This window comes from Eublepharis macularius, chromosome 18, assembly GCF_028583425.1.
Source record: "Eublepharis macularius isolate TG4126 chromosome 18, MPM_Emac_v1.0, whole genome shotgun sequence".
Classification (NCBI taxonomy): Eukaryota; Metazoa; Chordata; class Lepidosauria; order Squamata; family Eublepharidae; genus Eublepharis; species Eublepharis macularius.
The window spans coordinates 13,331,928-13,350,632 of record NC_072807.1 but is presented as its reverse complement, the minus strand read 5'-3'; the positions used below and the strand labels follow the sequence as shown (position 1 = coordinate 13,350,632).

The 18,705-nt window shown below is 44.3% G+C and overlaps 1 protein-coding gene across 1 annotated transcript in view; it reads left to right on the top strand.

Moving 5' to 3' along the window:
* Window positions 1–18,705, top strand: part of SPG11 (SPG11 vesicle trafficking associated, spatacsin) — a 48,146-nt gene that overhangs the window by 4,163 nt on the left and 25,278 nt on the right. The window contains exons 4-20 of the mRNA XM_055002600.1: window positions 67–262; window positions 1,637–1,774; window positions 2,132–2,580; window positions 2,778–2,923; window positions 3,490–3,622; window positions 3,993–4,148; window positions 5,062–5,240; window positions 5,487–5,663; window positions 6,312–6,383; window positions 6,623–6,747; window positions 8,172–8,344; window positions 9,442–9,640; window positions 10,202–10,405; window positions 11,006–11,112; window positions 12,724–12,869; window positions 13,204–13,368; window positions 17,979–18,045. Of these exons, the coding sequence (XP_054858575.1) occupies window positions 67–262; window positions 1,637–1,774; window positions 2,132–2,580; window positions 2,778–2,923; window positions 3,490–3,622; window positions 3,993–4,148; window positions 5,062–5,240; window positions 5,487–5,663; window positions 6,312–6,383; window positions 6,623–6,747; window positions 8,172–8,344; window positions 9,442–9,640; window positions 10,202–10,405; window positions 11,006–11,112; window positions 12,724–12,869; window positions 13,204–13,368; window positions 17,979–18,045 (2,832 nt within the window). The remainder of the gene's footprint in view (window positions 1–66; window positions 263–1,636; window positions 1,775–2,131; window positions 2,581–2,777; window positions 2,924–3,489; window positions 3,623–3,992; window positions 4,149–5,061; window positions 5,241–5,486; window positions 5,664–6,311; window positions 6,384–6,622; window positions 6,748–8,171; window positions 8,345–9,441; window positions 9,641–10,201; window positions 10,406–11,005; window positions 11,113–12,723; window positions 12,870–13,203; window positions 13,369–17,978; window positions 18,046–18,705) is intronic.

Sequence of the window (18,705 nt, the reverse complement as noted above, 5' to 3'; positions counted from 1 at the left end):
GTGTCCCTTGGATGGCAGGTTTCCTTTTGCTTTTTGTTAGTAATTTTCTTTGATGTTCTTGCAAAGATGCCTTTGATGCAATAGATGGGACATATCTGGCCTATGTTGATGTTGCCCTCTATAAAGCAGAGGGGCCAGATGAGAAGAACCCAACTGTCTTGTCACCACTTACGTCGATAAGTGTCTCACACGATCTCAGTGTCGCTGTGATCACCAACTCTTCCGGCTATGCTGCAGCGGTTGACTTCGATTTGTATTTCAAGTAGGTGTTTTAAAGGATACTATTCGGCATGCAGACTTTCCATTTTTATGATCTACTAGTTTCCTTTGGAGCAAAATCTTAATTTGGTTCTGCATCACTAAGAATGGATTTTGCGAGAGCCTTGAATAAACTTTCTAGGCAGGCTCCTGTGGGTGAAACCTTGGAACAGGGAACTGACCAGTCACCCCAGTATTATCGTTAATCTATTCCAAAGAATTTTCCTGATCTTTTGCTTCCTTTTGGTTACAGTGTGCTTGTATCTCTGTAAGTTTCATTTGGGGCACTCGTCAATCTGTCAGAGATGTGCCTCTTGAGGACTTGAAAGTTTCACTTCATTTTTCACTTTTGATAGCCAGGCAATCTCAAAGTCAAGTGTGGATGACATCAGAGAGATGGAAAGAGGAGCAGCAAGTGAGAGGGACTTGAAGGGTGAAATGTTGGGTTCATTTCTGGGCTGATGCCATGAAAAGAAGGAACACTGTTTGTAATGATTTTAAGTAAATGTGTGTGTGTGTGTGTTTAATGGTTGGTGTGGTATAGATGAAGAGTGGGGATGAAAGAGGGATGAGTGAGGGAGATGATTGGTTGATGACTGAGAGGGTGGGCGAAGGCAGTTTTGGACTGAGAGGGGAGAGAAAATATTTAGTCAGGGCAAGAGAGGCAAGCTGGGTGCAGCCTGAGCATGTTTAAGCCATTCTGAGAGAAATATTCAGTCAGGAGAAAGCAGGCAAGCTGGGTGCAGCCTGAGCATGTTTAAGCAGTTCTGAGAGGAATATTTAGTCAGGGCAGGAGAGGCAAGCTGGGTGCAGCCTGAGCTTGTCTATGTTGTCTGAGAGAAATATAACCTGTGTGGAAACCTGAACTCTGTGTTTGTGAAAAAACATTCAGTCAGGGAAAAGCAGGCAAACTGTGTGTGCGCCTGAGAAAAGGCCTTACTTGTAATTGAGAGAGAAATTAATATGAAAAGCAGGCAAACTGTGTGTGAAGCCTGAGAGAGGATCTGTGTAACTGGGTTTAAGTAAAGTAACTTTAAAAACTGAGAACTACTCTTAGAAAACCATCAAGTTTTAGAAATAATATGAAACCGATATGCTTATATCCCATTCCTTTCCTCAGGGCCACATAGTACCATGAAAAAGCCTGACCCTTGGGCACGTTACTAAAAGGATAAATTCAAGTTATTCTGGAATGTAATTCCTGGTGGCAGCAATCTACCAAAAGGGGGCAAGAATAAAAGGCTTAAAGACCAAATGTACCCAAGAGAAAGAAGGGGGCATAGCACTGTTCATATCCCATACTTTGTTCTAAGGGGTGATGGTTTATAGGCTATTGGGAGGTAGCCAACTGATAATGAGGATGACTCTTTACCCACAGAGAATATCCTGACCATTTACTCGGTAAGAAAAACGTGAACACTCTTCCTGTAGAACAACTGAAGGAAACTGACGAGGATGACCTCCGAAGCTCAGATTACAGCATGACATTTGTGAACCAGGCATTTCGGACAGACAGGTATGTTAACCGATCTTCTGTGTCTCCTAAGGTGTAGGAGATGGGTTAGTTTATTCACAAGTGGATGTCGCTTTACTGCTCTTGCACAAGCTGCTTCTTTTGTGACTAAAATAACTTAAGGTGGCAAGACAGCAAGAGTGGAAGCTGAGATCTCTGGGCTTCTTTCCTAGTAGAGGCACCAACTCTGTATAGTTGGTTTTATCAAGGGAACTCTCAGGAGTGTTTTCATCTGCAGTAGCTATACTGTATTCTGCAGATAGTCATCTTTATCTTTGTGTTATGATCCTTCTTAACTTCTCTGAGACATTTACGGCATCATCAGTTAAAACGATGGCCTAATTTTTCTCCTTTTTCCAGGTCATGGAAGGCACACTTAATGTCATTATACAAAACTACGAAAGGATTTTATTCTCCCAATTTGATCGCTGATGTTTATTTACCTTGGTATCAGCACCGTCAGAGTCCGGAGCACAATGACTGTAAGATCCATGAAGCTTCCGAGAACTCTCTTCTTCAAGATGCTGCGTTTGTCTTTTCAAAGACAAGAAGGAAAGAGCACAAAAACACGAATGAAAGAGAGAGACAGTGGAAGAACATGCATGCAGGAGGGCCAGGAGATTGTATGAAAATTGAATGTCAATCCGTGACGGGTTTCAGCGCATTATTCACTGTCTCAAGTGAGAACGAGGGACTGACTCTTGTTCTGTGGGATTTGGAGACTCAAGATATCATGCATTTTCATGCAGGCAAAAATTCCTTCTTTGTGGAATGTGATCAAGAGGAGCAGTTATGTCTCATTCTCTCAGGTGAGCATTATTGCTTTCATCCGAAAGCCAAAGTTTCCAGTCTAGAAGCAGAAGAAAGCTTAGTTCTTAAGTGCCGGTACTCTGAAAACAATTAGAGGAAGTTGTACTGACTTTCATATCCCTAAAGCATCACATGTGTTGACAGTGCATATGACACATCTCTCCTTTTTTTTTTTTATACTTTATTTAACCTTTAGAGCTTGGCCTCTCTTTGATTCTGTTTGGCTTAACACAAGAAGAATTCTTGAATCGACTGATAATCCACGGAAGTGCCAGCACGGTGGATTCTCTTTGCTGTCTCAATGGATGGGGAAGATGTTCTATTCCCATACATGCCTTAGAGGTATAGAAAATACCAGGATAATTGAGGACCTAACCTTACCGTGTCCACTGGTGGGACTGAGCAGTTGCAGTGGAGTCATTCTTGGCTGTCCCAAAGTATCTCCTTAGAAGCTGATGATCCATTTTGTGGCTTGGAATTTGGTCACCCAAACGCTCCCCTGGCCCCCAGTAAAGCGGACTCCAGGCTTGCCCAGTGAGGAAAGGCAATCAATTTTGTTCCTAATTTTGTTTGTTTTTAAGATATTTCCACCCCACTTTTGTCCTTAACAGGGACCCAAGGTGGCTTGCAACATAATTTCCCCTTCTCTGCTTTATCTTCGCAACCAGAACCACAGGGCCAGGGGCTTTTAAACTCTGTCAGTGGGTGCCAAAATCAGTTTTGTTTGTCTTTAAGACTGAACTCCTGTTTTGTGTTGCCACAGTAAACCCATCTGGAATTATCACAGCAAACCACACTGTGGTTTCTAAGCCCTGATTCTCATAACATCTGAATGCAGTCATTAACAAAAATCCTCAGCAAAGCTGAGTTTAAAAAGTTTTTTTGACAGACATTTTGCTTTTGTTCAGGCTGGCTTGGAGAACCGTCAGTTGGACACTGTGGATTTTTTTTTAAAGAACAAGGAGAATCTTTTCATTCTCTCTTCGACTTGTTCCTTACAAGATGAGACTCCAAATATCACATCGGATTTTTACTTGAAGAGTAAGTAAAACTACGTGAGCGTGAGAACAGACATTGCTGTGATACAAAGCGTTGCACAACATAGTGGGCACGAGAGCCATAGGCCATGAGTCCCATCTGTTTGGGATTAACATTGCTGAGTGATAATGAGCAAGTGAGTGAGTGAGAACTGCCAGAGGGCCTGGATGTCATTGCAGACGATCTGGCTTGAGTGAACTTCCTTAGAGGCATGTTGTAAGTAACCCGTGTTTTCAAAATGCCTAGTGGGGTAGATGGCATACAGTTGGACACCATAGTGGAGATGGAAGTAGACTGCATCTCTGTTCTGAAAATAGATTTTGACCCTTTGGGGGGGATCTTCTGATCTTTTTGTGTGTTTTATGTTTTCCAGGCGTCGAAGAGCTGAGGCCAGCCTTGGACTTGCTTTGTTTGGCAATCCAAGAAAACGACCTAGAAGCGCAGAGCAAACACTTCTCGGAGCAGCTGCTGAGCCTCACCTTGTCTTTCCTTAACAAACAACTCTGTGAGATTTTCGTCCACATCAAAGGTGGGGCTGAGCATGTGCAATTCACAAGACTGCTAAATCCTTGTGCTTTTGTGTCCACTGAACTCACTTCCCAGTGCTCTGAAGGCTCGCTGCTGCTGTACAGTTATTGCACTAGTAGAGGTGGCAGCAGTGCCGTGGTCTCTTTCTCTGTTCGTGTCTGTTGTTTTCCACCAAAGAGCTCTGAGAGACAGACATTTCTTTTCCTATTTGATCTGCACAGTAATCTTGAAAGAGAGGCCAGATTGAGAGAGAGTAACTTGTCAAAAGGTACAGCTCTGAATCTTGGTCACCCCAGTGCAACTTCAGCCGTGTATCCTTAACACCAGTTGACTTCCAACAAAGGGTGCACAAGCAGAGTGTGGCTGTCATTCAGCTGATTAATTTAGATAGAATTATTGTTAATGGTGACTAGAGGTGGGCACAAACCAAAATACAAACCAAAGTTTGTCTTGAACTGGGCCTTTTTTTGGTTTGCAAACCGGCGGTTTGTCAGAGGGCATTTCTGACAAACCGCGATGAACTGCTATGATTTATAGGCTGGTTTGTTTGGTTCATTTTTCATTTTGTCACTGCAGACAGCCTGGGGCCGATCAATCAGTTGCCTAGGCAATGGGGGATGGGCTTTCTTCAGACCTTCTGCTGCCCCAGAAATGATGAATTCATGAACCAAACGAACCGGTTCATGAACTGGACAATTTCAAGACGGTTCGTGGTTCGTGTAACGTGACAAACCACGAACAGCAGTGAACCATCATTTTCCTGGTTCATGCCCATCTCTAATGGTGACATTGTCCCATCCTGCCTTGGCATGTATGAGAGAGTGCGCACACATGCACCAGCCTCCGCTCACAAGAAAATCAAAGAGAAAAGATTTTGGTTACCTGTTTAAGTATCTTCCTGATATTCTTCACAGAACTGGATGAAAATCTGGATGGATGTGTGAATATTTTAACCAGCTACATCACTAAACTTAGGACGTTTATGATAAAGTTCCCCCGTAAGCAGTCCAATGTCCTAAGTGCACCATGTGACTTCGAAGAAGATGTTCCTCAAATACAGCAACACCAGAAATGGGAGCAGTTTAGCACCGAGGTAAGCGGAGCCAGCTTCTCCAAAGAATTCCTAAACTATTTCATCGTAAGAACAAAACAAAACAAGCAAAGGGCATGCATAGATCACAGTCCAGTCAAAGTTAAGCTGGAGACCCTATTGATTGGGGCAGCGGGAGGCCAACCATGCATTTCACTTTCTCAGTATTGGGTTGTCCAACTAGCGCTGCATTCCTGCCTTTCCCAAGAAGGAGCACTTGTACATCTTTTTTTTTAAAAAATCTTTCAGCACGTTGTCGCCGACGCTGTTTTGAACAACAAGCTGCCAGAGGCACAGACCTTTTTCCGGACAACTTGCAATCCTGCTCAGAAGCTAGAAGTGCTGATCCAAATAGGACTGGATCTGGTGTACAAAAGCCTTCTGAAGGGTGATGGCACAGAGGCCTCCAAGCTCTTAACGAACATGGTGAGTTACGATGCCCCAATCACCGGACAGTTCCCAAACATTCACTTTGGCCTCTTTGCATATACAGGCAACGTTTAGCTTCTTCAGATGCTGTATTAATTTGGTCATTGGGAATGTTTACATCAGAAAACTAGCAGGATAGGTAAACTGATAATTTCTTTTTCTGAAATTATATTATGATAAGCTGAAATTTTCATTTTTTCAATTCCCTCTATATTTTGCATAATGCGGGGGAAAGCATGTAATATGGGAAAAAATTAGTTTAGGGCTTGGCTTAGTAAAGTTAAGCCCATTTGGCTGGCTGTGTACTAAAACATCTATGAATAATTCAGTGTTTTGCAAGCTTTTATCAAGGCCTAAATTCATTTGAAAATACATACAGGTTTTGATGCTTTCCTTTCTATAAAGTCCTCTCTATTAGCACTTGTATTTATTTACATTTTTTTGTCTTGGCCTTCCACCAAAAAACTTGGGGCAGTGTACGTTTTATCCTCGCTACAGCCAGGTGAGATAAGTGAGGCTGAGGGCCCGTGACCAGCCCAAGGTCACCCTTCCAGCTTCCACAGCTGAATGGGGTGTTTATCCTGGGTCTGTCTGATCCTAGTGCAACATTCTAATCTTTAACTCCCCTCTGGCTGTTTTTGATAGGGGTTTGATGTAATGAAGCACCTGCACAAAATCTGTTTCTATACCAGTGAGCAATCTGTCCGTGACTTCTTGGTAAGTGAAGAAAATCTTCTTTTCTGTGGGTCTTCTGCCATGTTCTATTTGCATCATCTCCCCTTTTCTTAATTTTTGCCCCACTGAGTCCCCAGCCCCCCTCCCGAGTCCTTTGTGCCCCCTCTTCCCCATCCTTTGCTCTTATTCCTGGTCGTATTTGTGATTTGATAACAAATGAAGTTACATTTCTGGCAGCTACGTGTTCATCCTGAAATGCTAATCAACTGTCGTCTCTCAAGGTGAAAGTACTGCAAGAGGAGAATTACTTTTCTGAAGCTGAAAAGGAAATGATCGACTTTGTACGCCAAGTGGAGAAAGTTTACTCGGGAGCTTCCCAGCAGAATGCCGAGAATGTCCAGTCCAGGTAATAAAGCTTTAGCCTCATTTTTTTCTTAGCAAAAACAAAAAAAAGGGATGTGCTCAGGGATATACTCAGTTATTGGTGGTCCCTGGCCCCAGGGAGGCCCGCCTGGCCTAGACCAGAGCTAGGGCCTTTTCAGTCCTGGCCCTGGCCTGGTGGAACTCTCTGTCTCTTGAAACTAGAGCCTGGATTATGCTTTTATGAACTTACGGTTTTATGAACTTGTGGTTTTATGAAATTGTAAATTGCTGTTGTATTGTGATTGTGTTTTTAACTAATGTAATCCTCCCTGAGCCCGTTCGTGGGGAGGGCAGAATAGAAATATAATGAAATAAATAAATAAACAACAGCCTGAAGCCTGACATTCCCACCTTTGGTAGTGGAGCAAGCTTTCTGCTGCTGCTGGGGGCATGACTGTGCCTGAAACAGCTTAGGGAGCCGACTAAATCATGCTGAACCCCTCCCCTGTCCACCAGCTCAGGGACTTAGGCCGTGGTTATGCCCATGCATGGCCACTGTAGCTGGCTATGCTGGCATTGGAGGTGGGTGGGTTTACACTGGCATAAGTCCAGGATAAGAACGCGTAATTCCTGGTCAGTTCCCAGAGCACTTCCCCCTCCCCGATTGCAGTGTCAAAGTTGTGCTGGAAGTGCGGTAAAGAGAAAGGAGATTTTCTTCCACCTATGGTGCTCCTGTATATTGGCCCCAAAATTTTGGAACACAGCTCATAGAGAAATACAGATTATTTTATGTTTTTGACTTAACACTGAGAATTTATCTTTTGGGTGAAATCCCATCTAGAATGAGAAAGTGACAGGGAATTTTGCTACGGCGATTGGTTATTGCAGATAAAATGATTATAGCCCAGAAGCAGCAATCTACTCCATCATTGAGCAGATGGTTAAATAAAGTTTGGTATGTGTGGTTTATGAATCTGATCGCAACCTATATGTGGACACACAATCTTGCTCATCTTCCACATTTGTAGATGCTTAGTCCCCATTTGTTCAATATTGGAATTACCAATTCATAATGCATATTGTGAAGTGCAACAACAGATCGTAGAGTGCATTTGAAGGCTGATAAGCTGTCTTTTTGATGAGTTATTGGTAGGTATGGGATGTCTATGAAACATGTTAAGAAATAACTTTCCAGTATTGGATGTAAGGGAGAGGTTGATATGCAGTGTAACAGTTTGGTGAGGATTGGTTTATATATGATAGTTATTTTCCACTTATCGCACTGAGCCATGACTATATTTATTGTCATATATAGTGTGCTCTTATAGCACTTCCTTCTGTGTCTGATACGTATCATAGGTCTGTGTTATACGAAAGAGCTTGTCATTGTACTCTCTGTAAAGTAAAATAAAAGGGGGATGCTGCAAAATAATGGCCTTCACTAAGATGTTTTCTTCTCACTTCCAGACACTGGGGGAAGGAAAATGATTGGTCTGCCCACATGGCCGCTTTGGATGTGGTCATGAATTGCAATAAGGACAGAATTCATAATGGAGAACACAGACTTATGTTAAACTGGGCTCAATCATGGGATCGAATCACGCAAGAGACGGTTCTTCTCCCCACACGATCGCCTAAAGGTAAGCAGTTGGTGGTTTCTGCCTGAGTGGCTTTAATGTGTTTCAGAACTATGTCATGTCTGAGCCCCACCCATGCCAATTTTGATGCTGTTGTGCTGAACAAAATGTCTCCTACTGTAACACAATACCACTTTGCTAGTGGCATAACCGGGGTTTTTTTCTGGGAAAAGAGGTGGTGGAACTCAGTGGGTTGCCCTCGGAGAAAATGGTCACATGGCTGATGGCCCCATTCCCTGATCTCCAGACAGAGGGGAGTATAGATTGCCCTCCGCGGAGGACGATCTAAACTCCCCTCTGTCTGGAGATCAGGGGCGTGGCCACCAGCCATGTGACCATTTTCAAGAGGTTCCGGAACTCCGTTCCACCGCGTTCCAGTTGAAAAAAAGCCCTGGGCATAACTATTTCTTTCTCAGGCTTTCACAGGTGTTTATCTGTTGGACTTTAACAGCATCCAGTGTTTATGGCCTTTATGTTCCTTCCCAGACTTTGCTATGTCTTGTTTCATAGTAGCTCAAGTTGATATCACAAATATGTAGAACGTTCTTATACCAGGAGAGCTCCAAAGCTTTGTTTAGCGTTGAGAGGGAGGAAAGGAGCAAACTCGAATGTTAAAAGAGAAGTTTCTCTCATATGATGTCATTCCTATCAACTTCTTCTCATGCTGCTTAGATGTCTACCTTGCTTCTAAGTAGTCCTATGGACCTGTATATGGAAATGATCTGATCTCTGAATAAAAGCCATTTGACCAAGAACGCGTGTCTTGCGGCAATGGTCCAGAGATCTGTCTGCTGTATCCTGTCATCCATAGCCTGACAGACTGTACTTCGGGCACTGTAAGGCATGAGGAAATGGAGGGGGAATGACTTCCCTTGCAGAGGAGCAGCCTTTGATCTATGCATATATTTTTTAAAGAAATGGCAAAAAAGTTTGATCTTAACGGAGTTCTGAATAGGCCAATATCCTCCAGAGCTCTTATATTATTCATACTTATTCCAACTTGGTAGCTTTTATTCCCCGTTGATCGCATCCTGATCCTATAGATACACATAAAAAGCTGTGTGAGTGATGACATGTATTGATCTTTTCTTTCCATGCAGAATTCAAGTCGTGTAATCCAGAGGTCCTTTGGATGCATTTGTCATCCTGGCACGACTGGGGGAACATTCGTTCATGGATTGCAGAATTTCAGTCGCAGGGCAGCAGCACCAACTGGCCAGCGCTGACCACGGAGGCTCTTGACAGAAGTACCTTGTGCAGCTGCTATATGAGAAACGAAATATTGGACAGCCTGGCTCGGTATGTGCCTTCTCTCTGCGGATGATCCAGCTGCTTTCGGGTTCTCTTGCCACCTCATCACCACCCTACAGTCCATTTGCTGCCACCACCTCCCCCAATTTTTAAAAAGTGCATGTAGTAAAATGAAAGAAAAGAAAAATCAGTTTGAGAATTTTGAGTTGAGATTTACTACTTAGAGTCTAGGAGTTTGCTCATGAACCTAGTTGGAACACTGAGACAATCCAATCAGAAACTCAGCTTCCCTGTAACTGAAGTCTCAACAAGATTTGTTCACCTAGCTAGCATATTGGGCACAAAGTTCTCAGTCTGCCTAACGTGTGTGTGTGTGTGTGTGTGTGAGAGAGAGACACACACACACACACACACACACACACAGAGAACACCATCACCACCTTTGATTAATAATCTTGTTTCTTTTGAAATAGCCATTTTAGTCTACTGACCACAATAGAATAACTTATCTGTTTTAGAAAGGGTTGTTGAAGTTTGTAATTGTTTTAGTTGGTAATGCCATTGAAAACACACAACTGCCTACAACTGTTGCTGTCTTTTTCTTGATAGAAATGGGGGTTTTGTACCGGCAGAACTGGAAGATTTCAAGTGCCTTCTTCAGAGACTGACTCTTGCTGGAGGAGTGATGCAGAACCCGCCACCCGTCTCAGAACGTTTGCCACCTGGGGGCTTAGATTTCCATGCCTGCTTTATCCTTTACTGTTTAGATCATGGGCTGAACCATCTACTCTACACCTATCTAGACTATTATTGGTAGGAATCTGTATCAAAAACGAATTTAGAGTACAAGTACATAGAGAAAATACCTGCAATGTGGCACAATTTATGAAAAATAGATCTTAAGGCATGTCTATTTTGATGGATTCCTTCTCAGCAGCTTGCGTAGTTCGACCCTCAGATCTCTTAGGAGAAATTGTAGGAGCCGATGTCCACCCTTTGTATTTGCTTTCTTCAGACTGAGCATGGATTCTTCCTTCAGCCTTTCTGCTCGGTCTCTCCCCCCGCCCCCCCCCAAGACAGCAGAAAGTCAACCTTTGTCCCCCATGCCTTCAAGGGAGAAGTTAACTTGCGTTTGGGGTCTATAGCTGAAGCCTGGCCTACTGGCCAGAACAAGGAGAGAAAATTAAGCATGCATTCCCCATCGAGGGTCATAGAGACGGTGGTAGAACTTACCACCATCGCCCCCCACCCCACCCCACCCAGTCCCTCTTCCACACTCCAGGAAAGAGGCAGGTGTCTTTCTTAGCCTGCTGGTGATTGCTGGGCCTAACTCTTCAGACAATGTCCCATTTTGGGGAGGGGGGAATACATATTGTATGAAGCTGATCCTGTGCTTTTGAAATTTTTTTCCAGTTTATTTTCTTCAAATTGTCCCATTTTGGGTGATCAGGCACTACATGAAGCTCATCCTTGGTTTGAATTTTTAGTGCAGTGTCGAGGCATTGCCAGCCACCCTGGAGGTAGGAATCCCTGTTTGTGCGTCCCTTCCAAACGTGGTAAACCGGAACTGAACCAATAACTATACGTCAGTAATAGTCCAGGACGAGGTTGCATTTCCTCACAGCTTGGGCGTTCTCCTGGCTTCGGCCTTGGCTTCGGCCTTGTTTCTGGATAATCCAGATGGTTGTGTCCAAGAGGGTCTTTTGCCAGCTTCAGCTGATACGGCAGATGTGTCCTTCCCACTCCCTGCTGATCAGCCTCCAGATTAGATAACTGCGGTGTACAGATGAGATTACTACAGCTGGCTTTGAAAAGTGTCCAGCACTTCTTCACTGTGATAGCATGGAGAGTGTTATCACCCCATCTCTCTCTCTCCAGTGTGGACTTTGGTGTTTGGCAGATTTGTTTTCTCAGTCAGCTTTATCAGAGATAGGTTGCTGCAGAGTATTTTGTGTGGGGCTAGAGTCATAATTGGTATCCGTAATTTTGAACCTATAGAGTCAGCTGGAGAGGTTTGGAGAAGGCAGAATGGCTTGTGTTGACCTGGAAAACATGCCGGTTCACAATGACTCTTTGCAGTTCACGCAGTGGATAAAACAGCTTGCATCTGCTGTGACTTAGATACCACAGTGGGTTTGGTTAAATCTCAGGATGCTCTCAAGATGCATCTCCAGTCCTGACTGATGATCTTTGCCCGGAGAGTTCTAGGGCCGTGTCCAGTGGTTTGTCATAAAGCATTGAAAAGCATGGAGAAAGGATAGATTCTTGGAGGAATTCCAGCTGTTTGGTCCCAGGCTGCTGATTCTACGTCTCTTCTAGAAATTTTTTGTCGCCCTGTACTCACACTCACACACGCACGGAAGCCCCTAAAGCAGCAGAGTGCATCTCCTCTTAATTCCCATCATCTTTTCAAGATGCACCAAAAGAATCGTAAAATAGTAAAGAGGTCCAGTAGCATCTTTAAGACTAACCGACTTTATTGTAGCATAAGCTTTCGAGAACCACAGGTCTCTTTGTCAGATGCAACTTTATTGTAGCATAAGCTTTCAAGAACCACAGCTCTCTTTGTCAGATGCAACTTTATTGTAGCATAAGCTTTTGGGAACCACAGCTCTCTTTGTCAGATGCAACTTTATTGTAGCATAAGCTTTCGAGAACCACAGCTCCCTTCGTCAGATGCAACCTGACAGTTGCATCTGACGAAGAGAGCTGTGGTTCTCGAAAGCTGATGCTACAATAAAGTCGGTTAGTCTTAAAGGTGCTACTGGGCCTTTTTACTATTTTGCTACTACAGACTAACATGGCTAATTCCTCTGGATCAAAAGAATAATGCGATCATCAGGGTCACAGGTTGCTGAAGAGATTTAAAAGAAATGTCTGCTGTCTGGCCGAAGATGGAGATCATCCCCTAGGGAAAATAAAGCAGTTTCTGTCCTGTATGCTGCTTTTCTGCCTGAAATCTGGACTCCAGGGTAGCTAAAAAGCAAGATAAAATTATTGTTATTTGTATTTTAACTGGCTTGTTTTCAGCCATCTTGGAGTCCAGTATTTGGACAGTGTGTAAATACTTTCAATAACAATACCGTTTGGAAGAGGACGTTTTCATTTTTCTTTCTTTTTTCCCCTGCTAGATGCACAGATGATTTTTCAGGCTAGTCTGGCAAATGCCCAAATCTTGATTCCGAGCAACCAGGCCAGCGTGAGCACCATGCTTCTGGAAGGACGGACGCTTCTCGCCCTCGCCACCACAATGTATGCTCCTGGAGGTATTGACCAGGTGTGTTCCAAAATAGTCGCAAGCTATTTATTGATAGTGCACTGTTCCTTTAGACAAGCAGAAAATGTCAAGGGGTTCACATCCATTTATTGGCCTCAAGAAGGCTAGACGGGATCAGTTCCTGGCCTCTCAGGTGCGGATAAAAGCCTTTAGCCAGATATGAATGATCTTCTGTGGCTTGTCAGTGAAATGATCCATTCCCATTTCTTGACAAGTATCATCAGTGGCCGCTTCTATGTAGAAAAGTCAGCCTTAAGGCTGCCACGAGACTTGTGCGTGTTTTTTTTAATGCAGCGGGCTAACATGGCTGCCCTTCTGGCGTTCTTCTCTGCAGATCCTTCAGAATGGAAGCAGAGGAGAGAACCCTTCCAAGAAGGTGGATGCCCAGCTGTTCAGGATGGCTCTTGCTCCTTACCCCAAGCTCAAAGCAGCCCTTTTCTCTCCGCTTGCCTCTCATGGCGTCTTACCTTCTGATGTCTCTCTGTACCATCTTCTTCAGGTATGTATGCCGTTGCAGTACTACCACCTGGTTAAAATGGCTGCCACTCATAATGAAGAGGGATCTGATGTTTTCCCAGCGGGAGGAAGGTTTCAGCAGGGGTCATTTCGTAGAAGAAGAGCTGGAGGAACTCATTAGCCCAACTCATTAGCATGTGCCACACCCCCTGACATCACCTATCCTGGCTGTTTTGGATCCAATCCTGGCCATTCAGGGCCGAAATTGGGCCCAAAATGGCAAAAAGGAGCTGAAAAGGGCCAAAAAGGGGCCCAAAATGGTCAGGATTGGGCCGCTGCTAAGTCCACCACCCATCGGAGGTCCGATCCGGGCCGTTTTGGCCCCAATCCAGGACGAAGCGGGCCCAAAGTGGCCGAGAGTCAGCGGTGGGACCACCTGACATGTGACCTCTTTGGGGAACTGCCGGAACTGCGTTCCTGCGCGTTCCCCCTCGAAATGAGCCCTGGGTTTCAGGAACAGTGGAAAGGAAGAGTTGACTGAGCAACACTGTTGGCTGCCCTCAGAACATTCCCAGCAATTCTGTTGTCAGTCACAGTATTGCTCCTGGGCAACTCTTTGCACGTTAACCATGTATAGGAGACACCAGTTAACCTGTGACAATGCCGGGAGTGTTAAGGGAAATACTGCTTGCCCACAGAGCACAAGAGTTCCCCACTGACCTCTGAAGCCTGCTCCAGAAGAAGGGCTGAACTCATGTTTTTAGTACCAGTTCACAAAAACACAAGGTTCTCAAGCCTACACAGAGTATCACCAAGAGGCTTCTAAAGCTAAGCTGAAAGCAATTTTGCCAGTGCCTCTGTTCATCTTACTGGGCCGACCTCAGAAACTTGTAGCAGTGAAGCAGGTGTCCACATGATGTTCTCCTCCCAGACAACATTGTGTCAGCCTTACATCAACACCTCAGGTGCTTCTTGAAGCATCTTGTCCAGCACAAACCGTTGACATGAAGTAGATCTGGAAGGGCAATATAGACGAGAGAGAATTGGGGACAAAAATAAAAATGCAGAGGAGTAGAAGACCCCACTCACCAATGTCGACGGAAAACATTCCTCATGATGCATCTGCTCTCGCGGTAATTCACCACTGGATTTTTCCATGTGGACAAGGCAATCTAGTCTTGTCGCACAACAATTGTTTGAAATCCAGAGGTGTGTGCAAGTACCAGCAACAGCTTTTATTTAGACAGTGCGGGTTGCAGAGAGAGCTCCTACAGTCCGTAGGAATGTGGGTTTCCGTCTCTTGGTTGTTGCAGGATCTCTATCCCTGCGGGAGGATAATGTCCCAAGTAAGCCGGCCGTACATCTGATCACCACCACCCCAGTCAATGCTCAGTTGCTAATCATTTTCCCATTTAGTTACACCTGTGTAGAAATTACACCAGTATGGAAGCTGTGACCATGTAGCAGCAATGCTAGTCTGATTTAAATTGGAGTTGCTTTAGTGCAGGCCCATTCTGTCCTCTTCTAGATGATGTAACTCTTAAGGTATGATACTATGGCAAGCACTGCTTTGTTTGTTGTTTCATTTGTTTATATTTCCTTTTTCTGCTATCACATTCAAGGCAGTTTCTAAATCAAAACAATGGCTACAAGTATAATACAACAGAAAAAAGGATGGAAAGAGAGTAGCTGCCTTCATTTCCCACTATAACAGTATGCTGTAATGCAACAGATACATTGTGCTTAAGAACCCCATGGGGCAGAGCGGTAAGCGGCAGTACTGCAGCCCAAGCTCTGCTCATCATGACCTGAGTTCGATCCTGGCAGAAACCGAGTTCAAGTAGCCGGCTCAAGGTTGACTCAGCCTTCCATCCTTCCGAGGTCGGTAAAATGAGTACCCAGTTTCCTGGGGGTAAAGTGTAGGTGACTGGGAAAGGCAATGGCGAACCACCCCGTAAAAAGTCTGCCAAGAAAACGTTGAGATGTGACGTCCCCCCATGGGTCAGTAATGACTCGGTGCTTGCACAGGGGACTACCTTTACTTTGTGCTTGTGTTGATAGGGAATTCTTTGGTTCGTTTAAAACATTTCTGTCCTGCCTGTTTTTCAAAGGCTCCGAGGCAGGTTAAAATAAAAAAATACAAAAATATAGGCACCAAGTCTAAAAGACTTAAAACAGGCTAAAAAAATCATAAATAAGACAAACTTGAGCACCACCTGGATTGAGTCACATTAAAAGACTGAAGCTTTGCAGCAGGCTGGAAAGCCATCCATGTAGGAGCCCCTATATATCAGCAGGTAGGCTATTCCACAATACCAGCATTGCCACAGAGAAAAAGCTGTAGTCCAGGTGGCCGGTGTCCCAACTTGCCTGAAGGATGGTACTAAAAGCAGATCTTGTTTGGTGGGATGTGATTTCCACTGGGGGAGTATACAGGGAAAGGTGGTCTTCCAGTGTTAGCATCCCAGGCCGTGAAGAGTTCTAAAGGTAAGGAGGACCACCACCTTGAACTGTGCTCAGAAACAAGTAGGTAGCCAGCGCAGTCCTCGCAAAACAGGTGTAATATGCACATTTTTACTGGTTGCGAACAGCAGTTGAGCCACGGCATTTTGCGCCAGCTGAAGTTCACAAATGGAAACAAGCCGGAAACCCCCCCCCCCAACTTGCTAACTTAGAATGGAAATCCAAAAATACTGTTGGATTCTTTGATCGTACATTATTTTCATTATTTTGAGATTGTATAATCCTTAGTATTGCACACGTCATTTTTATGGAGAGCCAGTTTGGTGTAGTGGTTAAGAGCACGGGACTCTAATCTGGAGAGCCAGGTTTGATTCCCCACTCCTCTGCTTGAAGCCAGCTGGGAGACCTTGGGCGAGTCACAGTTCTCTTAGAGCTCTCTCAGCCCTACCCACCTGTTGTGGGGATAATAATGACATACTTTGTAAACCGCTCCAAGTGGGCATTAAGTTGTCCTGAAGGGCGGTATATAAATCGAATGTTGTTATTATTATTATTATTAAAATATTGGTAGGATGATGATGTAAAATACCCTTTTTGTGGGCATTTTGAGATTGTCATTTCTGCCTGCCGTTATTAAGAATGCCGCCTATTATTTACTATTCAGTACTGTACTGTGATTCACATTCTTAGTTACATAGTTACGGGGGCGGGGTCCTGGTTGTTTTTGTTTGCGGGCTACCATAGCTCTCTTTTTCTATTGCGTTTGAGCTGAAGTTTCCATGCAGTTTTCAAGGGTGGGTAGCCATGGATATAGCGTGTAATTAGAGATTACTGTGGTAAGCATCGGGGTGGCCAGGTGGGCTGTCCAAGTACGATCTTAACTTACGAATCAAGAGCAAATCTTAAAAATGTTGCCTTTCATCCTGTGTAGATAATTTTCTCCTCTTAGGCTGACTATTATGACCTGTACTTTCTTTGGGGGAGATTTTTCTTTTAATCTTCCCCTTACACCCTCTGGGTAGTTTGCTGCCACCAGGAATATATTATTTCAAGATATTTTATTTAAATTTCCCCTTTGGTAATGTTCCTAAGTGTCAGGCTCCTTCGTGGTTCTATGTGGCCCCGAGGATAGGAATGGGATACAGCAATGACAGCTACACTGGGATATAACAAACAAAATAAATGTTTATTTTTCAAGAAGCGTATCGGTTTCATAAACGTAGTTCTCGGTTCTTAAAGGTTCGAGAGCCAGTTTGGTGTAGTGGTTAAGAGCACGGGACTCTAATCTGGAGAGCCGGGTTTGATTCCCCACTCCTCCACAAAGCCAGCTGGGTGACCTTGGGCGAGTCACAGTTCTCTTGAGCTCTCTTAGCCCCACCCACCTCACAGGGTGATTGTTGTGGGGTAATAATAACACTTTGTAAACCGCTCTGAGTGGGCATTACGTTGTCCTGAAGGGCGGTATTATAAATCGAATGTTATTATTATTAAAGTTACTTCCTATAAACTCATTCACACAGATCTCTTCTAAGGCTTCACACACAGTTAGCCTCCTTCACTAGACTCAATAGTCCTCTCACAAATACTTCAAATATAGGCAGCACACAGCTAGCCTGCTTTCTTCTGACTCTCATTCACAGAAATATGAAACCTGCTCAGGCAGCACACAGCCGGCCTCTCTTGCCCTGACTGAGTGTCCTTTCACAAACATGCTCAGTTCAGGTTCCACACAGGTTATATTTCTCTCATAAATCCTCCAATATACTCAGGCAGCACACAGCTCGCCTGCTTTCCTCTGACTCTCATTCACAGAAATATGAAACCTGCTCAGGCTCAACTGCCTTCACTCCGCCCACCCTCTCAGTCATCAACCAATCACATCACTCACTCTTCCCTCTCTCACCCCCACTCTTCACCTAGCTCAAACCAAGCATTTAAAGACACAGGCACCCATTTACTTGGAATCGTTACACTGACTTTCTTCACATTCTCTTCAGCTGCATTCTTTGATGAGAAGAATGTTTTATCCTAAAATAGTCGGTAAATACGAGTCAGTTACTCTGCTGCATATAAGGAAGTTGTTAAAAATCTGCACTTAATCCCAGTTAGTTCAGCTCTTGTGTTTTGCATGGAACCATCCCTGAAGTTTTGTTAGTATTGTTTGTTTACTGTTGTTTTCTAATTTTTCAGGCATTAGTGCCATTTGATCCCGCTAAACTGTTTGGCTGGCAGCCAGCAAATTCACTTGCCCTGCCTGGTAAGTATTTTATTTGTTTGTTTTATTAGATTTATACCCCACCCTCCCGACAAATGGGCTCAGGGCAGCTTACAGCATGAATGACAAATTCAAAACATCATAACTTCTGAGAACCCCGAAAGAAGCCATCCCCCAAAGGATGAGCACAGGAGAAGCCATTAAAGGAAAGGACAAATGGAAGCCTTTCTCTAGTCCAACGCCTTTCTGGGGGTGGGGGGTGTCATCCATAATAACTGAGCAAAGAGAATAAATGGGTCTGTCTGCTCTCCTGGCCCATACAGAATCTCATGGCAAGTCCAACGTTCTCTTCTCGGTCTGTAAGGCATGCCCAAATTAAACAGCCCTAGCCCATTCCACATCCCCCTGGAGCCCAGTGATGTGGGACAGAAAATTTTTCGATGCTGTATCTCCCCCCTCCCACTGCAGCCCACTGCCCATGCAGTGCTACTCCTGGGGGGATTTGGGAGGCTAGCAGAATGGCTTCGAAATGGTTTTTGCTCAGACCAATCTCTCAACATCATATGTATTAGCTTCCAAAAAGAGACCGACTTAATAATATATTCTGCTGGAAGATTCTACCTAGATTTGCGTTTTGTGGTAATGAGACATTGAAAGGTCCAACACTCTAAACACTTCCCCTGTGCTGGCTCAATCTGCAAG